The sequence below is a fragment of the Urocitellus parryii genome, chromosome 3, assembly GCF_045843805.1.
Source record: "Urocitellus parryii isolate mUroPar1 chromosome 3, mUroPar1.hap1, whole genome shotgun sequence".
Lineage (NCBI taxonomy): Eukaryota > Metazoa > Chordata > Mammalia > Rodentia > Sciuridae > Urocitellus > Urocitellus parryii.
Window position 1 is genome coordinate 176,557,198 of NC_135533.1, and position 24,182 is coordinate 176,581,379.

The 24,182-nt window shown below is 34.5% G+C and overlaps 1 protein-coding gene across 5 annotated transcripts in view; it reads right to left on the minus strand.

Annotated features, from left to right (window-relative positions):
- Positions 1–24,182, minus strand: part of Tbc1d5 (TBC1 domain family member 5) — a 501,737-nt gene that overhangs the window by 58,773 nt on the left and 418,782 nt on the right. For 4 of the 5 annotated variants that reach the window (XM_077796237.1, XM_077796235.1, XM_077796236.1 and 1 more), the window contains 2 exons: positions 14,217–14,482; positions 9,677–9,742 (listed from right to left, as the gene is read on the minus strand). In XM_077796237.1, the coding sequence (XP_077652363.1) occupies positions 9,677–9,742; positions 14,217–14,482 (332 nt within the window). The remainder of the gene's footprint in view (positions 1–9,676; positions 9,743–14,216; positions 14,483–24,182) is intronic. The other variant, XM_077796238.1, reaches the window with a different exon arrangement.

The window sequence follows — 24,182 nt, forward strand, 5'->3', positions numbered from 1 at the left end:
TAAGTGATACCAGAGCTGAGCCTTCAAAGATAGTGGAGGACCTTTGGGGTTAGGAAAGGACAGGGAAGAACAGGGCCCATTGTCTAGAAGCATTTTATTCTTATGTCAGAGCCTAGAATATGAAAATTCTACCATGGCCTTCACTTTTTCCCTTCCTTACTCTGACTCCATGTCTCCCACCTACTTCCAGGGCTACAGGCCTTAACTTCTCTGTGTTACATGTTCATTGCAATAATCTCTACAGCCTAGGGTCTGAGAACACCGAGATAAAAAGTATGTCAGGAGGGCTGGGGATATAGCTCGGTTGAATGCACAAAGCTCTGAGTTCAATCCCCAGCACCCCCCCGACACCCCCCCCCCCAAAAAGCTCTCAGGAACCACCTAATAATTTATACCACTAACACACAAACATATTCTCACTGCAAATAGGTTAAATATGAAAGCTACCTTTTAAGAAATAACAGATTTACATCTGCATTTTAAAAAGTGTATATTTCAATAATTTTTAGTATAGAGATGCATGACCATTACCACTAATTTTAGAACAATTTCATAACCCCAAAATTAAACTCCATGCTCATTAGCAATTATTCCCCCTTCCCATAATCCTTGGAAACCATTAATCTACTTCCTATCTCTTTTTTGCCTTTTCTGAACATGTCATAAAATTGAATAATATAATATATTGCCCTCTGTGACCACATATATTTTCGAGGTTCACTCATGTAATGGCACGTATCAGGACTTCACTTTCCTTTTTATTGCCAAATAATACACCATATTTGGTTATTCATTAATCAGCTGATGGACTGCTTATATCTGTTTCTTGGCTATAATGCATAGTACTGCTATGAACATTGGTATGTAAGTTTTTGTGTGGAGCTATGTTATCACTTCTCCGAGGAAGACACCTAGGAGTGAAACTGCTAAATCAATATGGCAACTCTACGAGAAACTGCCAAACTCTTTAAAATCTGGCTACACCTTTTAATATTTTCATCAGCATTGTATAAGGATTCTAACTTTTTCACATCTTTGTCAACACTCATTACCAGTTGTCTTTTTAATTTAGCCATCCCAGTGGGTGTGAAATAGTATCTCATTGTGATTTGATTTGCAATTTCCCAATTACTAATGATGTGCTTATTAGACACTGGCTTATGTTCTTTGGAGAAATATTTATTCCAATCTTTTATCCATTTTAGAAATTGAGGTATTTGTCTTTATCACTGAGGTTTAAGTTCCTTATCAAATATGTGATTTTAAAAAATTCTCCCATTCTGTGCGTTTTTACTTTGTTAATATTGTCCTTTGAATCCTAAGTTTCAATTGGATGAAATCCCATTTACCTGCTTTTTTTTCTTTCCTTGCTTGTGTTTACACCTAAGATACCACTGCCTAGTCCAAGATCATGAAGATTTACTCCTAAGTTTTCTTCTAGTTCTAGTTATAATTCTTACGTTTAAGTCTACAGTCCATTTTTGTATATGGTATTTGGAACTTTGTTCTTTCATGTGTGCATTTCCAGTTTCCCCAGCACCATTTGAAAAACAGATTGAAGTTTGGATGGTTTGAGAACCCTGGCTGAAAACCAGTTTACCACAAAAAATACACATTTATTTCTATACTATATACATATACATTTATGCTAGTATCACACGATATGGATTACTATAATTATATAATCAATTTTGAAATCAAGATATGGGAATTCTTGATCTCTGTTCTTTTTCAAGATTGTTTGGGGGGATGCTTTGCATTTCCTATGAATTTTAGGATGAGTTTTTTTTTATTTTGCCCCCAAAGTACTGGGATTTTGAAAAGAATTATGATAAATATTTATTAATTTGGTTAGTGTTGTGATATTAACAATATCAGATAAGTAAAAAACTTTTAAAATTGTCTTTTATAATTACCTAGTTACTTTTATTAATATTCTTTATCTTCATGCAAATTTTAATTTACATCTAGCATCCTGTTGTTTTAGTTGAAGGATTTCCTTCACTATGGCAGATTTGCTAATAATGAATGCTCTAAGCTTTTATTTATCTGTGACTATCCTAATTTGTCTGTTTTCAATACTGGGGATTGAACCCAGGGGCACTCTACCACTGAGCTGTATCCCCAACATTCTTTATGTTTCATTTTAAGACAGGGTCTCACTAAGATGTCCAGGCTGGCCTTGAACTTGCAATCCTCCTGCCTTACTTTCCTGAGTTGCTGGAATTATACATATGTGTGTCACCACACTTGGCAAGAGAGGTACATCTTTAGGCAGTTGCTTATTTCTAAAAGGTAAGTTTATATGAGTGTGAATGCTATACCTAAGTATATGTGCATTTTAAATGATTCTGGATTGTCATCTCCTAGGATTTTGACAAATTATAAGCCAGCTAAGAAATCTTAATGTCCATCATCTTTGCAGACTGAATATGATATTTTATGTGAGTATGTGTGTGTGTATATGTGTAAATATAACATGACATGATAATTATATATAATTATATATTATCTATTCATCTACTTATTTATTTGGCTAAGTGGATTGAGGGGGGACTTTACTGTGCTAGCTTGAAGTTTTCAGATAACCAGTGAGGCTGGGTACCCTTTACAATTACTTATAGACTGTTTCAAGGCCCTATGTGAATTGTCTCTGCTTATTTTACTTTTCAAAAATAGTTTGGAGTTTCCTTCTAAAATTTGGAAATGAGTGCGTGCATGCGTGCGTGCGTGCGTGCGTGCGTGTGCGTGTGTGTTTCCTCTCATGGCTTCTGTTTTTAAAGTCCTGCTTAAGAAGGCAAGTCTTTCCCTAAGATGAATATTGAGATAAAATTTAGGTACTTTATATAAATTATTTTTTTTTCTTTTATAAATTTCTCATTGCTCCTCTCTTCCTTAAGCCAATGGTTTTACTGCCTCTAGAGGTGGTGGAAGATAGAGCTAAACTAACAGGAAAGTTTGCTCAGCTCTGAATGCCAAATTACTTTTAAAAGTCCACAGAACAAAAGATAAACCTAAGAAGCCAGAGCATTTTGAATCATAAGAACATGACTTTTTCACAAAAGGAAAAAATTCCTTATTTTTCTAAGTTACTTTAACTAAATTCATCTATTCTTGTGAAGTTTGGGTAAGATATCTACAAAACTTCCTGAAATTAGTGACTTTTTAAAGGCATTACAATGATGATCTTATTTTGGATTTTTCTGTCTGTTCCTCTGTTAAGGTTTTCCAGGGTCAATTTTACTGGATCATGTCTTCCTTTAAAAAGCCACGTACATGACAGAATAATGCTTATGCCCTTAATTTTCAAAGCCTCTGAATATGTAACTTTGTACAGCAAGAGTCTTTGCAGGTCTGATTCAGGATCTTGAGATGGAGAGAAAATCTTGGGTTATCATGATTGTCAGTTTAATCCATGAATCCATAAAAAGGGAGAATAAGGACAGAAGAATAACTCAAAGAGATGTACTGAAGAAGAAACAGGAGACAGCTCAACCATGAAAAGAATCGGACTTGGCATTACTGGCTTTGTAGATGGAGAAAAAGGGCCACAAGCCAAGAAACATGGCATCCTCTGGAAGCTGGAGATGGTCCTCAGTTGACAGTCAGCAAGGAAATGGGTTGCATACTTAGAAGAAATTGAATTCTGCCAACACTGCAAATAAACCAGAGAACAGATTCTCCTCTAGAGCCTTCTGATACCTGGGTTTTAGCCTGGTGAGACCTTTGTCAGACTTCTGACCTACATCTCTATTAAATAAACAGTGAATCTATTACCAAATTACCTAAATTTGTGTTAATTTTTGTCAGCAAGAGAAAACTGTACAGATTTTCAGCTTGTTATGTTGTATGCAGTACTTTCATAATAAAACACCCTTCCTCTGTATTTTTAATTACATCATAATTCTGATTTTGTATATTTTAACATTTCTCTCTCTTTTTGGAGACAAGGTCTAAGTTGCCCAGGCTGGCCTCAAACTTGCAATCATTCTGCCTCAGCTTCCCAAATCGTTGGGATTAAAAGTATGCTACCACACCTGGCTATCTCATTCATTTCTGATCAGACTTACTGAATGTTACTGTAATTTAAAAAGTATCACCTTTTGGTTTCATTGATGTAACATGTTTTAAGTGTTGTTAAATCTCTCATCCTTACTCATCCCTTTACTTTTTTATCAGATGTATTTTGATGTTCTTGTTCTATTTTACTGAATCATATACTTTGAAAATTATTTCACTGTCTTTCTTATTTTCAAAAAATTGCATTTCCTCTATTATTTTATCTCAATCTTTCAGGACTTTTGTTTTTGGTTTTCTTGTTACCACTGACTTCTAAAACATTTGAAATTTTTGTTTTTGATTTATTTATTAATTAAAGAGTTAGAATAACAATTTTACATCTATAGTGGTGGGATATGTGTATAAAGTAATCATCTGGGGGCAGGTGGGAATTTGGTTTGTTGGTAGACCTGAATTCTTTCAGGTCCCCAAGATGTCTGCTTTATATTCCTGTTTGAATGCTAGTTTGGCTGAAAATAAGATTCTAGCTCAAGACAATTTTCTTGCAAAACTTTGGAAATAAACTCAAATGTCTCCAGGCCCTCAGCATTGCTGAAGAGAAATTTGATGTCTATCTGATGTTGTCTTGGAAACAAGACTCTTTTTGGTTCTCTCTGGAAACCTTAAGTCTTCTCCTCATCCTGAAGTTCTATAAGTTTTCTGTGGAGCTCCTAGAGAAGGGTCTTTTTAACTTTTATCTTACTTGTCAGATTTTTTTTTTTAACTCTATGCCAATATCTTCCTTCAGCTCTGGGAAATTCTCTTCATTACTCCTTTGACTACCGTACTCTACTCATAATCTCTATACTCTCAATATTTGACATTATAATTCAAGTACTGAGTTAATCTAAAATTCCAGGTAGATTCATTTAAATTTTGTTTACCCTTGGAAAAAGTTTCAATTTTGTGAACTATTATAACTTTTTTTTTCATTTTCTTCCAAAATGATGTAAGTAATTATATCTAACAAATCTTAAAAAAATTTTAGTTGCCTTGGATATTTTCTAAAATTAAGGGGACTCATAAGCAAACATGTATTTTTAGAATATCAGAAACAATAATTAAGAAAAGACAGAGGTGTTGGTTGGGTTCCTTCATAATTTAATTCCCAAAACCAGAGAAAACATAAAACACATAATGGTGCTACCATTACACCTACTACCTAAGCAGGTAGCAGCCTAGAACCCTTATTATGGGATAAGTGCTGGGAATAAGGTCCCGCAACAAACCTTAAGTAGTTGCTCTTATTCCCTCTTTACCAGTAAGAGGTTAAGCAACCTTCCCAGGATGCTTGACAAGGCAGTGATGGAGCCAGGATTCAAACTCAAACCCATCTAGGCAAAGCTACACTACCCTAGAAAGGACAGTGCCAAGTGGGCTGTGGCAAATATGATCTAAAATTAAAGAATGGAATGAGGACTTTTGAAAGTACAGACCAAATTCTGACCTTGTTCTCAGTCCAAAAGCAACTCACTATTCCATGTATTTGGAATAGATATTCCATAAAAATGCATTTTCTAGCTAATTCATGCTTCCTAGAAGTCATTTTATATATAACACATTCCTCTGCCTTAAAGTGATTATACCAAACACAATGGAACCATACGTTCTGCTTCAGGACCATTACTTGTCATACCTATCAGAGTAGCTAGCAGAGTGTCCCCCAGAAGGAATGTTGCTGTTGCTGTTGCTGTTCTCTTGCTTCACTCCTGTGAACAGAACTGTCTCTTTCTTGTCTTACTATGTCCTATTCCTGTTGACTTGGCCTCCCTTTTCTTGTCCTATCAAATTTCTGCTTATTATCTATATTGGAACATTTCTATTACATTTTATCTTGATACTCCAAAGGGGAAGTCATATTCAGGCAAGTGAGATCTTATCAAAGAGGAAGTCATATTCAGGCAAGTGAGCTCTTACCAAATTAATGTGACTCCCATGTTACTCCTCAATTTCAGTCACCGCCCCCCACTGGAAGGAATCATAAGAAACTTAGCAATGGTTACCCTTGGGGAAGTGGGCTGGCAGAAAGAGGAGAAAGTGGAGGGCCCTTCCCCTTCTTTAATATCTTCAATTAATTGGGCTTACTTAATGTTGTATGCATTTTTAGTTTTACCTTAAGAATATCAACAGTGGTTACCTGAAGAGGGAGACTGACCCCCCGACCTCCCACATTTTTTTAGTTGTAGTTGGACACAATACTTTTATTTTATTTAGTTATTTTTATCTGATGCTGAGGATCAAACCCAGCGCCTCCCACGCTCTAGGTGAGTGCTCTACCACTGACCCACAACCCCAACCCTTCCCCCGTTTTTTGTATTAAAAAACAATGTGACAAGAACAATATTGATACCTCTCTGTGCATCACACCCATAACATAAATACATACATATAAGTATAAATTCAAAATTATTTTTAAAAACATAACATTGCTATGGTAATTACTTAAGAAATTTAAACTAATTTTAATAAAACCCCAAGTAGTTAAGTATCAAACAAATTCTGTCATGGTCACGTGTGTGTGTGTGTGTGTGTGTGTGTGTGTGTGTGTAAAACTATAACTTACATTTCAGGATATAAAATGAAATTTTCCAATACTTTTCTAAAAATTACTTATTGACCTACACTGTGAAATCTCACTTCACACTTTTTCCCTAAAAAATTATAACCCAATAACCATTGTATATTAAAAGGCAAAGGTCCCAATATCAAATTTCATTAAGACTATAATCAGACCAGGCGTGATGGTGCATGCTTGTAATCCCAGTGGCTTGTGAGGCAGAGGCCAGAGGATCGAAAGTTCAAAGCCAGCCTCAGCAATTTAGGAAGGTACTAAGCAACTCAGTGAGACCCTGTCTCTAGTAAAACACAAAATAGGGCTAGAGATGTGGCTCAGTGGTCAAGTGCCCTGAGTTCAATCCCTGGTAAACTACCCCCCACCCTGCCAAAAAAAAAAAAAAAAAAAAAAAAGAAAAAAAAAAGACTACAATCAAAGAACCTCTGTTAAGTATTGATACTTATTTCTTCAAATTTATTTTATTACTTTGAAAAAAGACAGTTTGGGAAAGCCTATTATTTAGGCTAAATTTCCCTGAAATTATAGTAAAAAAAGTATCTACTCTACACATAAGGGACTATGTAACAGGTTTGGCATTCCTGATGAAATTTTCCAACTTCTAATATTATTGATGCTATTCAGTATAGATAGTTGATTTTTGTTGGGGCCATAAACTGTTTTGGTTTCTATTTCCTCTCACTTTTTGGCACTCTTCAGGAAGTATATTGAGCATAAGGAAATATGCATCCAAATCAGGATGGGTGTCACCTCACTCAGTTCTGTCACTCATCATCACAGACTGAGAACTCTTTATTTGGGACTCATAAAGTAGCTGGAATTGTCCCTATCATGCTGATATGATCTCTGTCAGAGTGTGCAGGCAGAGGGGATTCTGAATAAGGTATTCAGCAAAAAAGAGATGGTTTTTGCCTGTAGGCTTAACAGGGGTCATCTAAAGCAAAGGTAATAGCCCAAGACAGCTGGTTGAAGCTGTAGGAAGCCAAGGGGCTAATGAAAACAGAGCTTGGCATGTAGTAGGTACTTAGAAAATACTTGTTGGATATATGCATGAAATGATTCTACTTATATAACACAAGTTATTTGAACAAAATGATATAACATTCTTCTTCAATATATTGTTTTTAAAACATAATATTGCTCATGTGGCTCTGGTCTGCAGGAAAAAATGAAATGAACAATAGCATAGAAGCAGAAATCAGAATAAGCAAGCCAACCCTCAGCTTCCTCTGTCCACAGGTATAAACTGACTTCAAAGCCCACATCTTGTAGAGAAACCAAAAACCTTCTCTGTAGCAATTAACTGTGGGATAATAAAACACGTGATAAAAAAGTTGTCTTTGGGGGTTCAGAATTTAATTTTAGGAAATGAATTTAACTCCTGTGAATTTTCTCCATATCAGATGATCAATTTAATATCTACCCAAGAACCATAATTGACAAGGCTAAAGATAAATCATATGGACATTATCTCTCTTTTCTACTGTCCATGCTAGTAACCTAGTAGCAGATAGCCAATCCCAAAAAACCAAATGCTGAATGTTTTCTCCGATATAAGGAGGTTGATTCATAATGGGATAGGAGCAGAAGCATGGGAAGAATAGATGAACTCTAGATAGGGCAGAGGCGTTTGAGGGGAAGGGAGGGGGCATGGAGTAATTAATGATGGTGGAATGTGATGGACATTACTATCCAAAGTACATGTATGAAGACATGAATTGGTGTGAATATACTATATATACACCAAGATATATCAAAAATAGTGCTGTATATTTGTAATAAAACTTGTAATGCATTCTGCTGTCATATAAATAAAAAATTTTACATTATAAAAAAAATTCACTTTAGCAGACACCAAGAAGAGTCAACAGCTCTTCATGGAATCCCTGAGCTAGCTCTTAAAGGTCATCTGGTTCAATTACCAAAATACAGCCAGAAACTATCTGTCAATCAGAGAACTATATATAGAAGTGAAAGCATACTATTTTATTGCCACAGTATAGTTTTTTTTTAAATCCAAGCCAATACATCAATTATTTCTTAATCCCAATCCATTCTTTGCTGTTAATTTATTAAAATGACTATTATGAGGACATATCACTACCAGAACAGTATTTTAATACTATTAGCATGACTATTTCATGTGAATGTTTTAAATTAAGCAAAACATAAAACTATTAATACTGTATTGCTATTATCTTAGTCTGAATTTGAAGGGAAGATTCTTTTAGTTAGTATAGGTATCCACTTAACAAAGAAACCCTCTCTATGACATATTTCATCTACAAGACTACATAATAAAAGATTAATGCAGCAACTTTAAATATTTTTATGTTTTAAAATCTCACAGGAAGTGCTGAAAATGGGATTACCAATTTCATTTATTTCTTCAACTGTTTTTTCTTCATATTGCACAAATGGATATGATGGCAAATGTTCTTTTTTTATGTTAAACTGTGGCTAAGTAGTGTATATAAAAAATTTGCCATACCATATTTTGTGTTAATACAATTCATTATATAAAGGCTATACTTAAAAACATTTACAAAAACACGTTGTAATTCTTTTATGTAAAATATAAGTATCTCAGGCTAATCATAGAACATCTCAAAACTAGTATGTCAAATACTGTCACCAAGTACCTTTGCAGCAATAAGAGCACCTTGATATCAGCTTCTCTACAAAGTATAATGTTAAAATAACCAAAACATACAGATGGAATCATATTTTTCAAATAAAGAGGCTTGAGTACACTTCAATAGAAAACTCACATCAGAGTCTGTTTCAACATCAACAAGCTATGGGACAGGAAAGGGGACTTTTGTTCTACACAACAGTGCCACTCAGTGGTTAAACAATGATAGTGGACCGATAAACATGAACGAACTGTGGACAAGAGGAAAAATTGAGTTTTGGAGTAGGGAATGATAATAGTGTAGGGGGAGGAAGGGAGAGAGAGAGATAGAGAAAGGGAGGGAGAGAGAAAGAGAGAGAGAGAGACAGAGACAGACAGACACACACAAAAAGTTGCTATGGTAACTGTACCTTGGAGGTCAGTTAGAGTCTGGACAGGAACAGAAACCTGAGCATCGCTTCCTGTAACTATATCGCCTGGATTTCATAAGAAAAAATAATTAGATTCCATAGAGAAGAAATAAGAAACTTTTCTTTCATACTCAATGTTGTAATATTTTATCAATTACTAAAAATATAGCACAAGCTTAGAAAAATTAATATAAAATATTTTCAAGGAAAAAATAGTACTAGGGACTAAATCCAAGAGTGCTTTTTCACTGAGATTCATTCCAGTGTTTTTTATTTTTATCTTGAGACAGGATTTAACTAAGTTGCCCAGAGAGGTCCTGAATTCAGAACCCTCCTGCATCAGCTTCCAGAGTACCTGGAATCAGGGTGTGCACCAACCATGCCCAGTTTAAGGAAATACATTTTTTTGTTTTGTTTTGGTACCAGGGATTGAACCCAGGGGCACTTAACCATTGAGCCACATCACCGGTCCTTTCTAAGAAAAATATTTTATTTAGAGACAGGGTCTCGCTGAATTGCTCAGGCCTCATTAAGTTGCTGAGGCTGGCTTTGAACTCTGGATCCTCCTGCCTTAGCTCCCAAATTGTTGGAATTACAGGCATGTGTCACCATGCCCGACAGGAAACAAATTTTTAAAAGAGTGTTTCCTAATAAGTTTTTGTTTGTATTTCCCAAAAGAAAAGTGAACAAGTCTATTATAATAGACTATAATACAGGAAACTTTCACAATCAAAAGATTTTGCTAAGCAGAGTTCATTGCGATTATTTATACATTCTTTTTTTTTTTAAAAAACTTTGAATCTGAAAGTTTATATGTCATTTATTCACAGACCTTTTTTTTGAAATTGATTTTTTTCTATATCAGACAAAATTTATTTTTAACTTAACTTGAAAACAACTTCTTCAGTGATAAAGTCTAAATAAGTTCTAACTTCATATTAGGTAATGAAAAGAGTTGCCACATGTACTTACAAATGTCAATGTTTAAAAATAAATCTGTGAACTGCATACCCTTCACTTGATATAATTATAGGCAAGATTTCATTTACAAATTGGACCTGTAGTAAATGCTTAAAATAAAGTAGTGCTCAAATTCAAAAAACCAAGTACAAATACAGACAAAGGAAAGAGGAAGGAAAAGAAAAAAAGAGTGCATTTTAAGAACACACAAAAGAAAGGAAAGGGAGCACCAACAGAAAATTCTGTGAAGAACCTAAGGTTCACTAATATTTAGAAGGAAGACTCTGTGGTTCTTTGATTTCCTTCCTGGATAACAAAGTTCAATAAGGAGCACAGTCACTGTCAACAGAATGCTCCTCTGGATATATCATCACCTATGGTATTTTGAGATTAATGAGCAACAGAGACTTTTAAAAAGGCATATATTTTCCATGTATGATAATTTATGATTAATGGACTTGCTTCTCCTTCAGCTTTTATATAAAATATATACAGTAGGTAAAAAAAAATCAAATTTTGAATTAAGTAACATGCCCTCAGCGTCACTGGCTTCTTGCTGCAATTATGATTTATAACATGGTCAATTCATCTGGAAATTGTTGGGTTGTAATTATATTATCATCACCAAGTAATTAACAGTACACACATTTACATTCCCCTATAACTGAAATAAAATTTCTAAAAAAGAATATACCTGAAACTGTGGCAAACAGCTTCTAGTGGAAATGGTCAGGTCCTGAATTTTCATAATATAGTTAATTCTAAATTCACTGAACAATGGTAGGTCTGCTTTCTGTATACTTGGAGGAGATTTAGTTGGCTAATTCTAGATCATCTATTGATCTATATGTAGAGGTTGAAAACTCATTTTAACATAAATATCATTAATAAAATTATGGAGAACATCTGTGCTAACTCTTCCTTCCTCACTATTCGATCACAACACATACATGTATTACATAATGCATTTCAAACAACATGTGTGAATTTGGATTACAAACACAACTGTCCCCCCTATAAACACAAATATTTGTTAACTTATGAAAAACAAAACCATTTTCATCTTTATAAACAATAATTTTTCAAAACAATTTTCAAAATTTCCAGGAAAGTACACTAAATTATCTTCTCTCAAGGGCACTGAGTAGACAACTTTGCTCTAGAAAGTCAGAAATCATACCCTAACACAAGCCTCCTGGAAGGCTACTATGTTCACTGATTTCAGGTGATACACTTGCAGATGTGTCAGAGAGACAGCATAGAAGAATATTTGTGGGACTTATCAGCATAAAGAATTAATATTGAAGTATTTTTCATTGTAGAGTTAACAAATACATTTTTTTACTAAAAGAACCACAGATTTTTAGAGCTGGGGGACACCTAGGAATCAGTCCAAACCTTGTTTCAGGATGAGGAAACAGAGGGCTTCCATTGTAGTCTAAGGTTCTCCAGGAGTGAAGTCAGGAGCAACATCCAAGTACACTTTTGTACTTCTATAAACTGTCTTTTTATCCTTTATTTTATTCAAACCTTTATGCAGGGAGGAGAATTAGCAGGAATACTTATTTGTATTTAATATGAAGGCAGATAAGCTTTTTTGGTAGAATGACATGAGAAGAATGAACCATAAGTAAAAATATGGAAGAGTTAAAATAAAGCCAGTTTCTTTCAGGACAGGGATCAGTTACAAAATGCCCCAGTGATACTCGTGTTCCAAATACTTTATTTAAGTGCTCTGTTTTCTCTTCATAACTGGGGATTAGTTTTCACCAATTGTTCCATCTCCATGCACTTCCTTTCTCACTTACGGTGATATTAATACTTGACATTTCCTTAGAGACACAACTTTATATTTCTATAATCATTTGGCTTGGTTCCTCAGAAAATTTAAGCTACAGCATTAACAGATTCTCTGACTCATTTGCCTGCCATCAGTTAGAATTACAACTGACTAAAGCTTGTTATCAAAGCAATATTGAAATCATATTTGTTTAGAACAATAAAATGTACAATTAAGAAATATACAAAATAACATTCATTTCCATATATAAAATAACATTCATTTCCATTCTGGAAGTGGGCACATCTCCTGGCATTAAATACATCTATAACATGATTCAAAGTCCCCTTTTCTTTAAATCATGTGTGACAGCTCTACATTAAAAGAAAACAGTGCAATTTTAAATGAGATAATCTCATGTAAGGTAAACTGAATGTGCTAACAAAAAGTGTAAATACTAATTATATCAAGTCTAATGTTTCATATAGGCAAAGACATATAGAAAAGACAGATAACATCGTATAAGCCATGGATGAATACAGATAAGCATGCCCATATGTGAGTATTAATACATTCATTAATTTGCATCACTGGGGAATAAAGTCTATTTAACTTTAGTGTTCCAACTTAAATGCCAATATGTAAAATTTTTAATAATTTCAAATGTAATCTTAAACAGAGTAGACAGAACAAAATTAAAGGTCTTGTACTGACAATATTCCTCCTTTTACTGTCAACACTAAGTGCTGAACACTGATGTAGCCCTGGGATCCCTTTTATGACACGAATGGGGCTTGGGTTAAGGCATTTTTTCTGACACTAGATGGCTCCAGACTGTTATACTTTCTCAGGTATTAGAATTAATTTTTTGGTATATTTTCTGCCATGATTTCACTATTTTTGTATTACAGTTTTAGCAGAGTTCCACCACTAAAAATAAAGGTAGCTGTTTCTAATCTGCTACAAATACAGGATCCTAACATATCTCTTTAAAAATAAGTAGAAAACAAGAATATAAAGATCCCAAGAAAGACCCTGAAGGGATCTCTTAGGAGTAAAGTGCAAGAGGCAGGTGGAGCTCTGAGAAAAGGCCCTGAAACAGAAGCAAGCTTAGTTGAGAGCCAGTAGCACATAGAGTCTTCACTCATCAAATGGGAGTTGTGGGCTGGATGGTCTCCCAGCTTTCCTCTGCTCTTACAGCCCATGGTGCTAACATTTGGTTCATGGATTCAAATGCTTATCTTGGTTACATGAGATTTTTTTTTAGATATTTTTTTCCCTTAAGATTCTAGTTTTTATTCTTTAGAGGTGAAGCAGCTGCATGAGAAGCAAGAAGCTGAGTGGACTGCTTCCTCCAAACCATTGCAATGCACTGATCAATGCTATGACTGGAAAAGGTTTTAGACCTTCTCATTTCAGACTCTCTTCTGAAAGACAGCATTACTCTCTTTGCCAGCATTACTATAGAAAGTTGCAGAGAACACAGTCAACTGATTTAAAGTCCTGTCTTGTGACATTTCATACCATCACATATTATGGGGATCCACAGGCCAAAAATGCAAGTATACTAGGATATACAAGTTTAAAAAAATCTTAGTAAATTACCTGATAAAATGTTCTCAATTAAGAAAAATAGAGTATCTGATATTTCAGCTTGAAAAAGATCAAATGCAACAGATTTTAAAAAATAAGTGTTTTGCATTACTTTCTCCTTCTGGGAGGTTGGTTCCTCATAGGCTGGTGAGGAAAACCTAGGCTACCCTGTGTTTTCTGTGGATTTACTAGTAATTTTTTTCCTACCTTTGTTCAATTGCACTGGCATGCTTTCGGATTTCATCAGCCGCTGCTGCTGCTGCTGCTGCTGCTGTGGTTGCAAATGATGCCTCAAGGCTTCTGCTGAGGTCCTGGTGGGGAAAGCAGCAGAGGAGGAGTTGCCACTGTTACTCCCAGGTACAGGACCACCTGTACTGCCTGGGGCCATTGCTGGGGAAATCAGCTTTCTTCCAAAATTAATCAGGCTATTAGAAACTTTATTTATATTCAGGGGAGCACCTTTGGCATTGGTCCTAAAAAAGAAAAATGAAGCAAAGTGATATAAATGAGAGGATGACTTTATTTTACCAATACTGTTGGTATGAAAACATAACTTGCCATGCTTTGAAAAAGGCCATTTACTAGATGAGCTACATAAAGTAAAAACTTAAAGTGATCATAGAATAATGAAATACTGAGATTCTTAAAAACATTGCTTATGTCAAACAATCTTACTACTTTTCATTCATTACTCACTCAACAAATAGGGCTTATTATGTGCCAACACTATTAGGTTTTGAGGATACAGCTTCTAGTCTAGTAGAAAAGAAATGTATTAATAAAAATCACATAAATAAGTATATATTTGAAACCTGTACTACACACTAGAAAAGAGAGGTGCAGGGCTTGGCATGTTCTGGGGTGCTTACAAAAGGGGGCACCTGTGAAATAAGCCTAAGAGTGGATATCCCACAAATCTAGGCACATGGGTAATAGGCCACATTTAATCTGATTTTAAAAACAAATGTTTCTGAGTGTCATGAAGTAAATTCATAAAAGTTATGCCACGCATCTAGTTCTTTAAAACTGCAATTACCCACCTGCCCCAGCATTCCATATCCTCTAACTTCACTTCTTAACAGCACTTTTCCTTATCTGACATACTATGTATTTATTTTGCTATCATTTGTCTACCTCCTTCAACCCCCAATTAAAGATTTTTGTATTTGTTAATACTTCTATATTGCCACGGCCTAGAACACTGTAGGTGCTTTAAGTGTTTGTTAAATGGTAGCTGCATCTACCCATGGTTGAAATCTTTCCTGTAACAGAGGAAGAAAAGTCTCTGTTCTTTGCAATGACCAACTTCTCCATTTGTGCTGAATTCCATCTCCTCTCCTCTTTTAATATTGTTACTCCACAGCCTCCTGTCCTGTACCATCATTTCCCCTTCTCTACTCTATCATTTCCATTAGCAAGCCAACATAGTGAGTGTGTATGGGTGTATACAATTTCTCCTTTCATGCCCCATTCCTATCCAGTTACCATTCCATTTCTTTCTCTAATTATGTTTTTTCAAGGTATCTTCATATGCTACTTCTGAAGTCTTTGGTCCATTAAGCTTTTGTGGTGGCCTCTTTGCTACCTTCCTAAAACCATTCAAGGTCACCAATGACTTCTGTATTGCAGATTTGAAGATTCATTCTTGTTTTACTCTACCACTCAGCAGCTATCAACTTCCTAACCACTCTCCTCCAACTTACTTTCTTGGGTCCTATGGTTTGCCAGCATCTGTGTTATAACTATCTGGCCAAATAGAAGGCACTGAACAAATAATTATTAAATGAACAATTACTTCCCCATTGATTCATGATCTTGCAGTATGCCTCATAGTAATACTCTCGAAGACTAGTTATGATTACAAATTATTTTAGTTGTAGGAAGTAGCCCAAATTCATGACAATACGCCCTCCACTTCCTATACCCCACCCCAGTACTAGGAATTGAACCAAGGACATTCTACCACTGAACTCCAACTCCAGCCCTTTCTATTTTTTGAGACAGGTCAAGTTGCTGAAACTTGAGAGTCTCTTGCCTCTGCCTCCTAAGTAGCTGGATTATAGATGTGTGCCACTGTGCTCAGCAAAAGTTTATATTTTTACTGCTCAAGTCATTAATAGAAAAGTGTTTTCTTTTCATAAAAGTGCAAAACAATCCATGTGATTTCAGTTCAAGTTGAATTTTACTATCATTTCCTTCTCTTAGATATATCTGGCAGCACACACATAGTAATTCTACTTTTTTATATGTCAGCTATAACATGAACATGACTACATATCACTCTGGATCTGAATGGATCCATATATTCACAACAAAGAGAACTGTAAGTTTTCTCTAATGGTATTAGTTAATGTTATGGGCTAGGTACCGGAGGCTTACACTACTTTGGAGATAGGAGAAATCAAATTTAAAACTTGGGATTCAGCTTTCTGAATAAAAAAAAACTATTCATTTATAACTCAGTGAATTGCAGAAAACTAAAATGGTTTCTTTTTGTACCACGTTTCGTCTTTAGAGAATTGAGTTATTTAATGGTCTTCTGAAAACTATGAAAAATAATGCTTCCTTATAGAGATAAGGATACACATTGCTTAGGCACCACTTATTTTCCAGTTTTTGGTTGCTTCCTAATGAAGTAGACCACTGTCGATTTACAGATACTACAGATTGGCAACAGGGAAAGCTTTCAATACATGTTTCCTGAGAAAAAAGAATGAACAAAATAAAAAGAACACATACATTCTAGATTAAGTAGGCATTCACCTGGCATTATGTACTCCTATTTTTTGTGAGTGGTAGTAGAAAGAGGAGCTCTCATGATACTGAAGTTCTGTTGCATTTCAGTTTTACTTGTTTGCAAGTCAAGATTCATAATTCACAGATATGAAGAAGTTATAATGTTGTTACCCTTTTTTATAAACAAAAATGTACTAGTCAAATTCCCATATTGCCAGTTGTAAAATTTATATGTTGATAAAAGTACTAAGAAACAGCTAGAGCATTATCAAGAGAATATGGTTAATGCATCTTCATTACTACTAATAACCATGGAAAACATATAGATCAAGCTCATACCAAGTAATTTTTCATCTGAATGGCTCTTAGAAGGAGATGAGTGCCGTTTTCCTTTTTTTGAACATTTTTCTGTTGTTGTTTTTAACTCTTCTCCCCATTATCCAATACCCAGAGCTTCCAGAAGCAGTTTTCTTTTCAAAATGACTATTAAAGGTTACTCTGTATTTTCTAGATATAAAAAAACTGAAAATTATGTACTTCTAGGGAAAGTATGCTGTCAATGGTTTCTTTTTTCATGCAAGTTTTTAATGTCAAAGTTAACTAATTTAGATCTGAAATACAAGTAGAAGTATTCTTCACATAAAATACTGAACAACTTCCAACAAGTACTGTGGCTGTGATGTGTACCATTAAATCATGTGATAATTAATGCAGCTGTTGATGATTTGATGGGATAATAGGGATTAGACTGGATTAAAGACAGAGTGCAATATACAGTGGTACAAATAGTCAGGGGAACTTGGAGTTAACAAGACATTAAGTATTGAATCTGTTGAGTCATTCTGTGTAATCAGATCTTTCATTACTATTGTTTACTTACTGTTATTAAAAACAGCGCAACATAGAAGCAATTGTTTTAAAATTGTACCAAGAACTTAGTTTTGGCGCCACCTCATTTAGCAGGTCAAGTCAATAGCAACAGAGGCATTTTCTGAAGACCCAAGAATCTCTTCAAAATACCTGTACCATACCCCAGCTCAAAATTAACTTCATTGTTGGGCTCTTTTTGTTCAGTTTCTGAATCTACGAAAATGGAACACTATGATACTATGAAAAGAGGCTTCCTCTTCCCAGCCTCTCACTACCCTCTTAGTTTCATATAGTGTAGCTTTCTGACCCTCACTCAACTCACATGACTCTCAGGTCTCTAGTATCTTTGTAAATGCCAGAGTCATGACATGTTTTAACTTTTAAAACCTCTGAAACTTAAAAAAAAATTACCATCTTGCCACAACCTCTTATCTTCTGCTATCCAAATCTTGACATCATCCTGGTTTATCTCCTTTCTACTTAGAGACTTATTTTTTAGATATATTATATAGCCAATATTTATTTCACTTTCTGTAATACAATTTTGTTAGGTGCTTATCTGTATTTTTGTCAAATAATCAGTTTTCAGCTTATTTTAAATTATTTTTTCTCAGTATTCTAATTTATATTTTTCTTGTTATTTTTTTCCTTGTGTTCTCCAAGGACTTGGTTCGTTCATTCATTCACTCCCTCATTCATTATTCATTTTCTCTTTTTTCCAATAAAAGCATTCAAAGTTACATATTTGCACCATAATCTAGTGTTAAAATAAAAGGTTTTTCTCCCTGGTTTCCTTAATAGGTTGACACATTATTATTCGGGCACATCATAAAATTTCAAATGGTTAGTTAGGTTTGTGTTTAAATACATTACTCATTTTGTTTTATTAAGTAAAAAGACATGTCAAAAGAATGGAATTTGGAAAACATTCAAATTTTTCAAAATGATTGTAAAAATCACAAATTAGAAAATATTAAATACAAATATTTTAATCAATTATTTGGAAATAAATGTAGTTTGTTATAAGGGACTAGTAGAGTTCACTAGAAACAAGTCATTCCAAGGCTACTTTACTTCCTGTCTGATAGTGCTTAAGGTCTGTTAGACTGTGTCAAGGTAACACAGTATATATGGATATAATGGAGAAAAATGCATGCTTGTTTACATTGAACAACTGAACCCCACAATTCAATAAAAGCTCTTGGTAATGATATGTGTTTTAGACTTGGTTCACAGACTTGTTCACCAGTTCATTTTTAGATCATAATTTCTGTTAATAAGTTGTGTAACTATAGAAGAGTTATTTATCCTGTCAGGACCTAAGTTCTCTTATCCCTAAAACAAGGGAACTTTTATGACACTTTAGATGCCTTTAAGATAGAAAATCCCACAATTTTGTGGCTTGAAAAAGTAGGACACGTAGTAATCAACTTTTTTTTTTTCCCTTAAAGACAGTGTCTTGCTATGTTGCCCAAGTAGGCCTTAAACTCATGATTCTCCCACCTCAATCTTTCAAGTAGCAGGGACAAAGGACTATGTGCCATCACACCTGGATGCTAATTTAATTTCAGACTAAAGGCTGCAGACAACCCCAGTGCATTAGATAAAAGAATCAAAATTTAAAATAAAGGTTAGAATGAAATATAAATTTAGCAGAAAAAAATTAACAAAGACAATAAAAAGCTCATGTAATTATGTTGACACCATGCCTACATATCACATATACAATGGGATAGCATAAACTGAACATGAGCCCAAATTTTAAGATATTATAACTCTCAAACATCAATATTTTGGTTCGGCTGACAAGATTACAAACCTATCGTGATTATTAAGAAAATTAGGATTCTTGGGCTGCATTAATACTTAGGTGAGTACCCACAGAGTATAAGATAAGATATGGCTGTGACAGTCAGCTTTTGATGATGTGTTAACTTCTGGGAGAAGTGAGGTCTAAAAAGAGAGAATAGCAGAGAGGTTGAAAATTAAGTTGGAAGAGGAATGGCTGAGAACACTGGGGGTCAGGTCCTCCAATATTATAAGGGCTGCTATATGGGTGTGGCTTTGAAAAACGATATAAGTCACAAAAGTTAGAGAAGAGACTTCCAAAGCAATGATATAAGAAATTCTAGTGATGGAATTGGTTCCATTTAAAAAAGCAAGTGTCCTAATCCTGAAACTGTATAAGTAGAGATTGGGAAATCACCTTCAGACACACAGACTTCTAGTTCTGGCATGAGTAAAAGCTCCATATAAGAGTTTATGATCTGCAAGACAAAATAACACAAGTCTTGGACCTTGAAGAATGTGGCCAAACCCTATCTCCAAACTTAGGGCCTACTTGCTTGCCTTGTCTCTTTATTTGCACTATCAGTTTCTATTCTGTTCCTTTCCCTCCCCCTCCTTTATCTTCCAGGATCATTCTTCTTCTTATCCATTTCTATTATTTTCCCATATCATTCTACCTATAGTTTTTTCTACCATAAAAGCAATTTATTTTAAAGTTATTTTCTTATGTGAAAAGAGTAGAATACATGGAAAAAGTACACACACACAACTTGATTTTGGGACAGAAATGATATCCTCTTTGCACTCCTATGTATTCCCATTCTGTCATCATTGATCTACTTTGAATGGATAATGGCTCATATTTATTTCTTCCATTCTTCTAGATAACAATCTGTTTGGAAATTTGTAAGAATTGTCAGAATTGCAGCCTAATACTTTTCCAGGTGATTCTAAGTTTATATTCTTTATACATTTCAATATGATTCTAACATCCAAGCTGATGTTATTAAACTTTAACTTTATAGAAGTTTTAAATTTTTAACTTATAGAGTTTTAAAAAATTCTATAAGTTAAAGTTTTTGGACTCCATGAAATGAATTATTTTCTAATTTTCTTAATTCTGTAACTTTGAAGATGGGTGCAATAAATTTACCTCAACCAAAGAAATCTATATCCAATTCTGATTTGCTTACCATAATGTGAGGTTTGTTATCTTAGAAAATGAATTCACTCCACATCTCAAAGAACTCTAGATTTTATAGGCTTCTATTAAAACTAAATGATAGGGCTGGGGATGTGGCTCAAGTTGTAGCGCGCTCGCCTGGCATGTGTGGGGTGCTGGGTTCAATCCTCAGTACCACATAAAAATAAAATAAAGATGTTGTATCCACCGAAAACTAAAAAATAAATATTAAAAAATTTTCTCTCTCTCTTTAAAAAAACACTAAATGATAAAAATTAACTTGCTATTTTTTTTTTCATTTTTTAAAATTGATTGTTCAAAACATTACAGAGCTCATTTATTCCTTACTAGTTTGAGTTTCAAAGGAAACTTTCCTTTCAGTTAGACTACAATTCTTTTATGTATGGCAGGACCAATTTTCTCAATGTGATACAAACCAAAAGGAGTAGTGCCTATTGGGAATAAAAAAAGATTGGCAGTGATAAGTGGGAGGATATAAGTCAGACTGTGGAGCTTACCTAATTGGATCTGAACACAATTTAAATTATGGTTTGTAAACTTCTCAAGACAACTATAGGAATAAATATTGAGGTTTCTATTTCAATGAATTTGTCTTCTAGACTGATGTACCTGAGAAGTAAGAATCATTCCAATGAGTAACCATGGTTCAAACCAGCAGAGATTTCACAGAGTCAGGGATTCTTTGGCCTAGGACACAGCAGAAATGAGGACCTTCTGAGGCATTTACTTTTGTGGGGGCAGGGAGATTTTCCCTTTTTACTTCTCTTTTTCTACTTTCGGAGTCACTACAAATATTCACAATAGAAAAAAATTAACAGTTGTAGTTAAACATACATCAATAATTAACTGTTAGGGTTTTAAGGCAGGAGTATAAAAGCCAATAAGATATAAAGAAACAAGGTGAATCCATAAAAAAGTCATGTTTTTAAAATGAAGACACAGGAACGAACAGATTAGGTATAGAAAAATGGGAGAGTTTACTTTCTCTTAATTAAAAAATAAAATTTATAAAACTTTTAGACTGACAAATATAAAATATTGCTTAGATGTTGAAGAAGATCTAACTAAATGAAGAGATAGTCCATCTTCCTAGATAATTCAATCATGTTAAGATATCAGTTCTTTCCAAATTGATCTGTAGATGTTCAGTGTAATTATAATTAAAATTCTTATCATGAAATTCCAAACATTAATTTTTACAAAAATTAATGCTAACTATAAATTTTATCTGGAAATGCAAATAATCTAGAATAGCCAAAATAATTAAAAAGAACACAGTTGGAGTACTTAGCCTATCTAAAATAAAGACTTGCTAAAAATCTACATAAATAAGCCAGTCTGTTATTAGACAAAGGATAAATAATTCAGAAATGGAGATACGTGCGCGCGCGCGCACACACACACACACACACACACACACACACACACAAACCACACACCTCCGATGGATTTCAAACAAGAATCCAATGGAGAAAGGAAAGACTTTTTTAACAAATGTTACGGAATAGTTGGATACCTATATGTAAAAAGATGAACCTCACCCTTACTTCACTTCACATACACACAAATTATTTTGAGGTTTATCACAGATTTGAACACAAATCTAGAACCACACAGTTTCAAGAAGGAAATGGGAATTTTTGTAATAAAGGATTATCTGCGCTGCCCAAATCCTACACATGCCAAAGTGGTTTGGGACTAGCCTCTGACTGATTCTTGGAAGATAACTTCTAAGCTTCCTGCCTGACAAGAGTGTCTTTGAATACCTGGTCCTTGGGCTACACAAATGTTTTTTGCCAACATTGGGATTTATGGTGAGCATCTGTTTTTGTTCACTTGGGCCTTGACACACTTCATATTGATTTGACCTCTGAAGGGATGGAGTTAGTTACCTGAGTACTCCATGCCTACATGATTGACACCCCAATAAAAACGGGCGACTCCAAAGGGTGGGTGAGTTTTCTTAGCTGGCAGCACTTTCCATATGCTATCATAGGTGGTTGTTAGAAGAATTAATCACTCCACTGGAACAGTAAAATTGAAAGCTTGTATTTGTTTCTCCAAAACTCCAAACTTCTTTCTCCTGGTTTTAATCTATATCTTTTCACTGTAATCTACTATAACCATGAAAATAACAGCTTCTCTGAGTTCTACTAAATCACTGAGCCTGACTGTGGTCTTGGGGAATCCATACAATGGAGGCTAGGGGTAGGAAACATGAAATGAAAGAAACATGAAATAAACTTTATCAAAAAAATAAAAAATTTCCATTGATCAAAGAAGTGAACAGGGAAACCTTTTACACTGGGGGGAGGGATGATATCTGTAATGCATACATTTCACAAAGATTTCTATCCAAAAATAGAATTTCTGTAAGAAAAAGATAACCCATTTTAAAATGGGCACACTGTTTGAACAGATAACTTCATAAAAGAATATATAAAAAAATCATCAATTTGCTGTAAAAAGATGATCAACATCCTTAGTAACTAGGAAAATGCAAATTAAACCACAACAAGATACCATTTCATGCCAAATTGAATGGACAAAATAAAGATGACTGACCACAGCAAATGCTGGCAAAGATAACTGGAGTAACTGAAACCCTCATGCATTCCTGATGTAAGTGGAAAAAGGTATATTTATTCTGTAAAACAGTTTGCTAGTTTCTTGTAAGGCAAAAATACAGCTATCCAAAAATATAGCAATTTAATCTAAGAGAAATTAAAAATATATATAAAAAACGAATAACTGTTCAGGTCCTTGGCCCATTTATTGATTGGGTTATTTGGATTTTTTTGGCATTTAACTTTTTGAGTTCTTTATATACCCTAGAGATTAGTGCTCTATCTGATGTATGAGGTGTAAAGATTTGCTCCCAAGATGTAGGCTCTCTACTCACCTCACAGATTGTTTCTTTTGCTGAGAAGAAACTTTTTAATTTAAGTGCATCCCATTTATTGATTCTCGATTTTAATTCTTGCACCAAAGGAGTCTTATTAAGGAACTTGGAGCCTAATCCCATATGATGGAGATTAGCAAAAACCAAATGCTGAATGTTTTCTTTGATATAAGGAGGCTGATTCATAGTGGGATAGGGAGAAGGAGCATGGGAGGAATAGATGAATTCTAGATATGGCAGGGGGGTTGGAGGGGAAGGGAGAGGGCATGAGGTGGAATGTGATGATCATTATTATCCAAAGTACATGTATGAAGACACGAATTGGTGTGAATATACTTTGTATAAAACCAGAGATATGAAAAATTGTGTTCTGTATGTGTAATAAGAATTGTAATGTATTCCACTGTCATAAATTTAAAAAAAAAACCGAACATCAAAATATCTCCATGAAATGTTCACAGCAGCCTCATTCATAGTACTCCAAATCAAGAATAACCCAACATCTCTCAAGAGATCTGATAAACAGTAGCATATTAATATATTAGAATACTACTCAACACTCTTATTATAGTTTAGATCTGAAATGTCCCCCAAAGGCTCATGTGCTGAAGGCTTGGTCCCCATCTGGTGGTACTACTGGGAGATGGTGAAAACTGTTGGAGGTGGTTAGAAG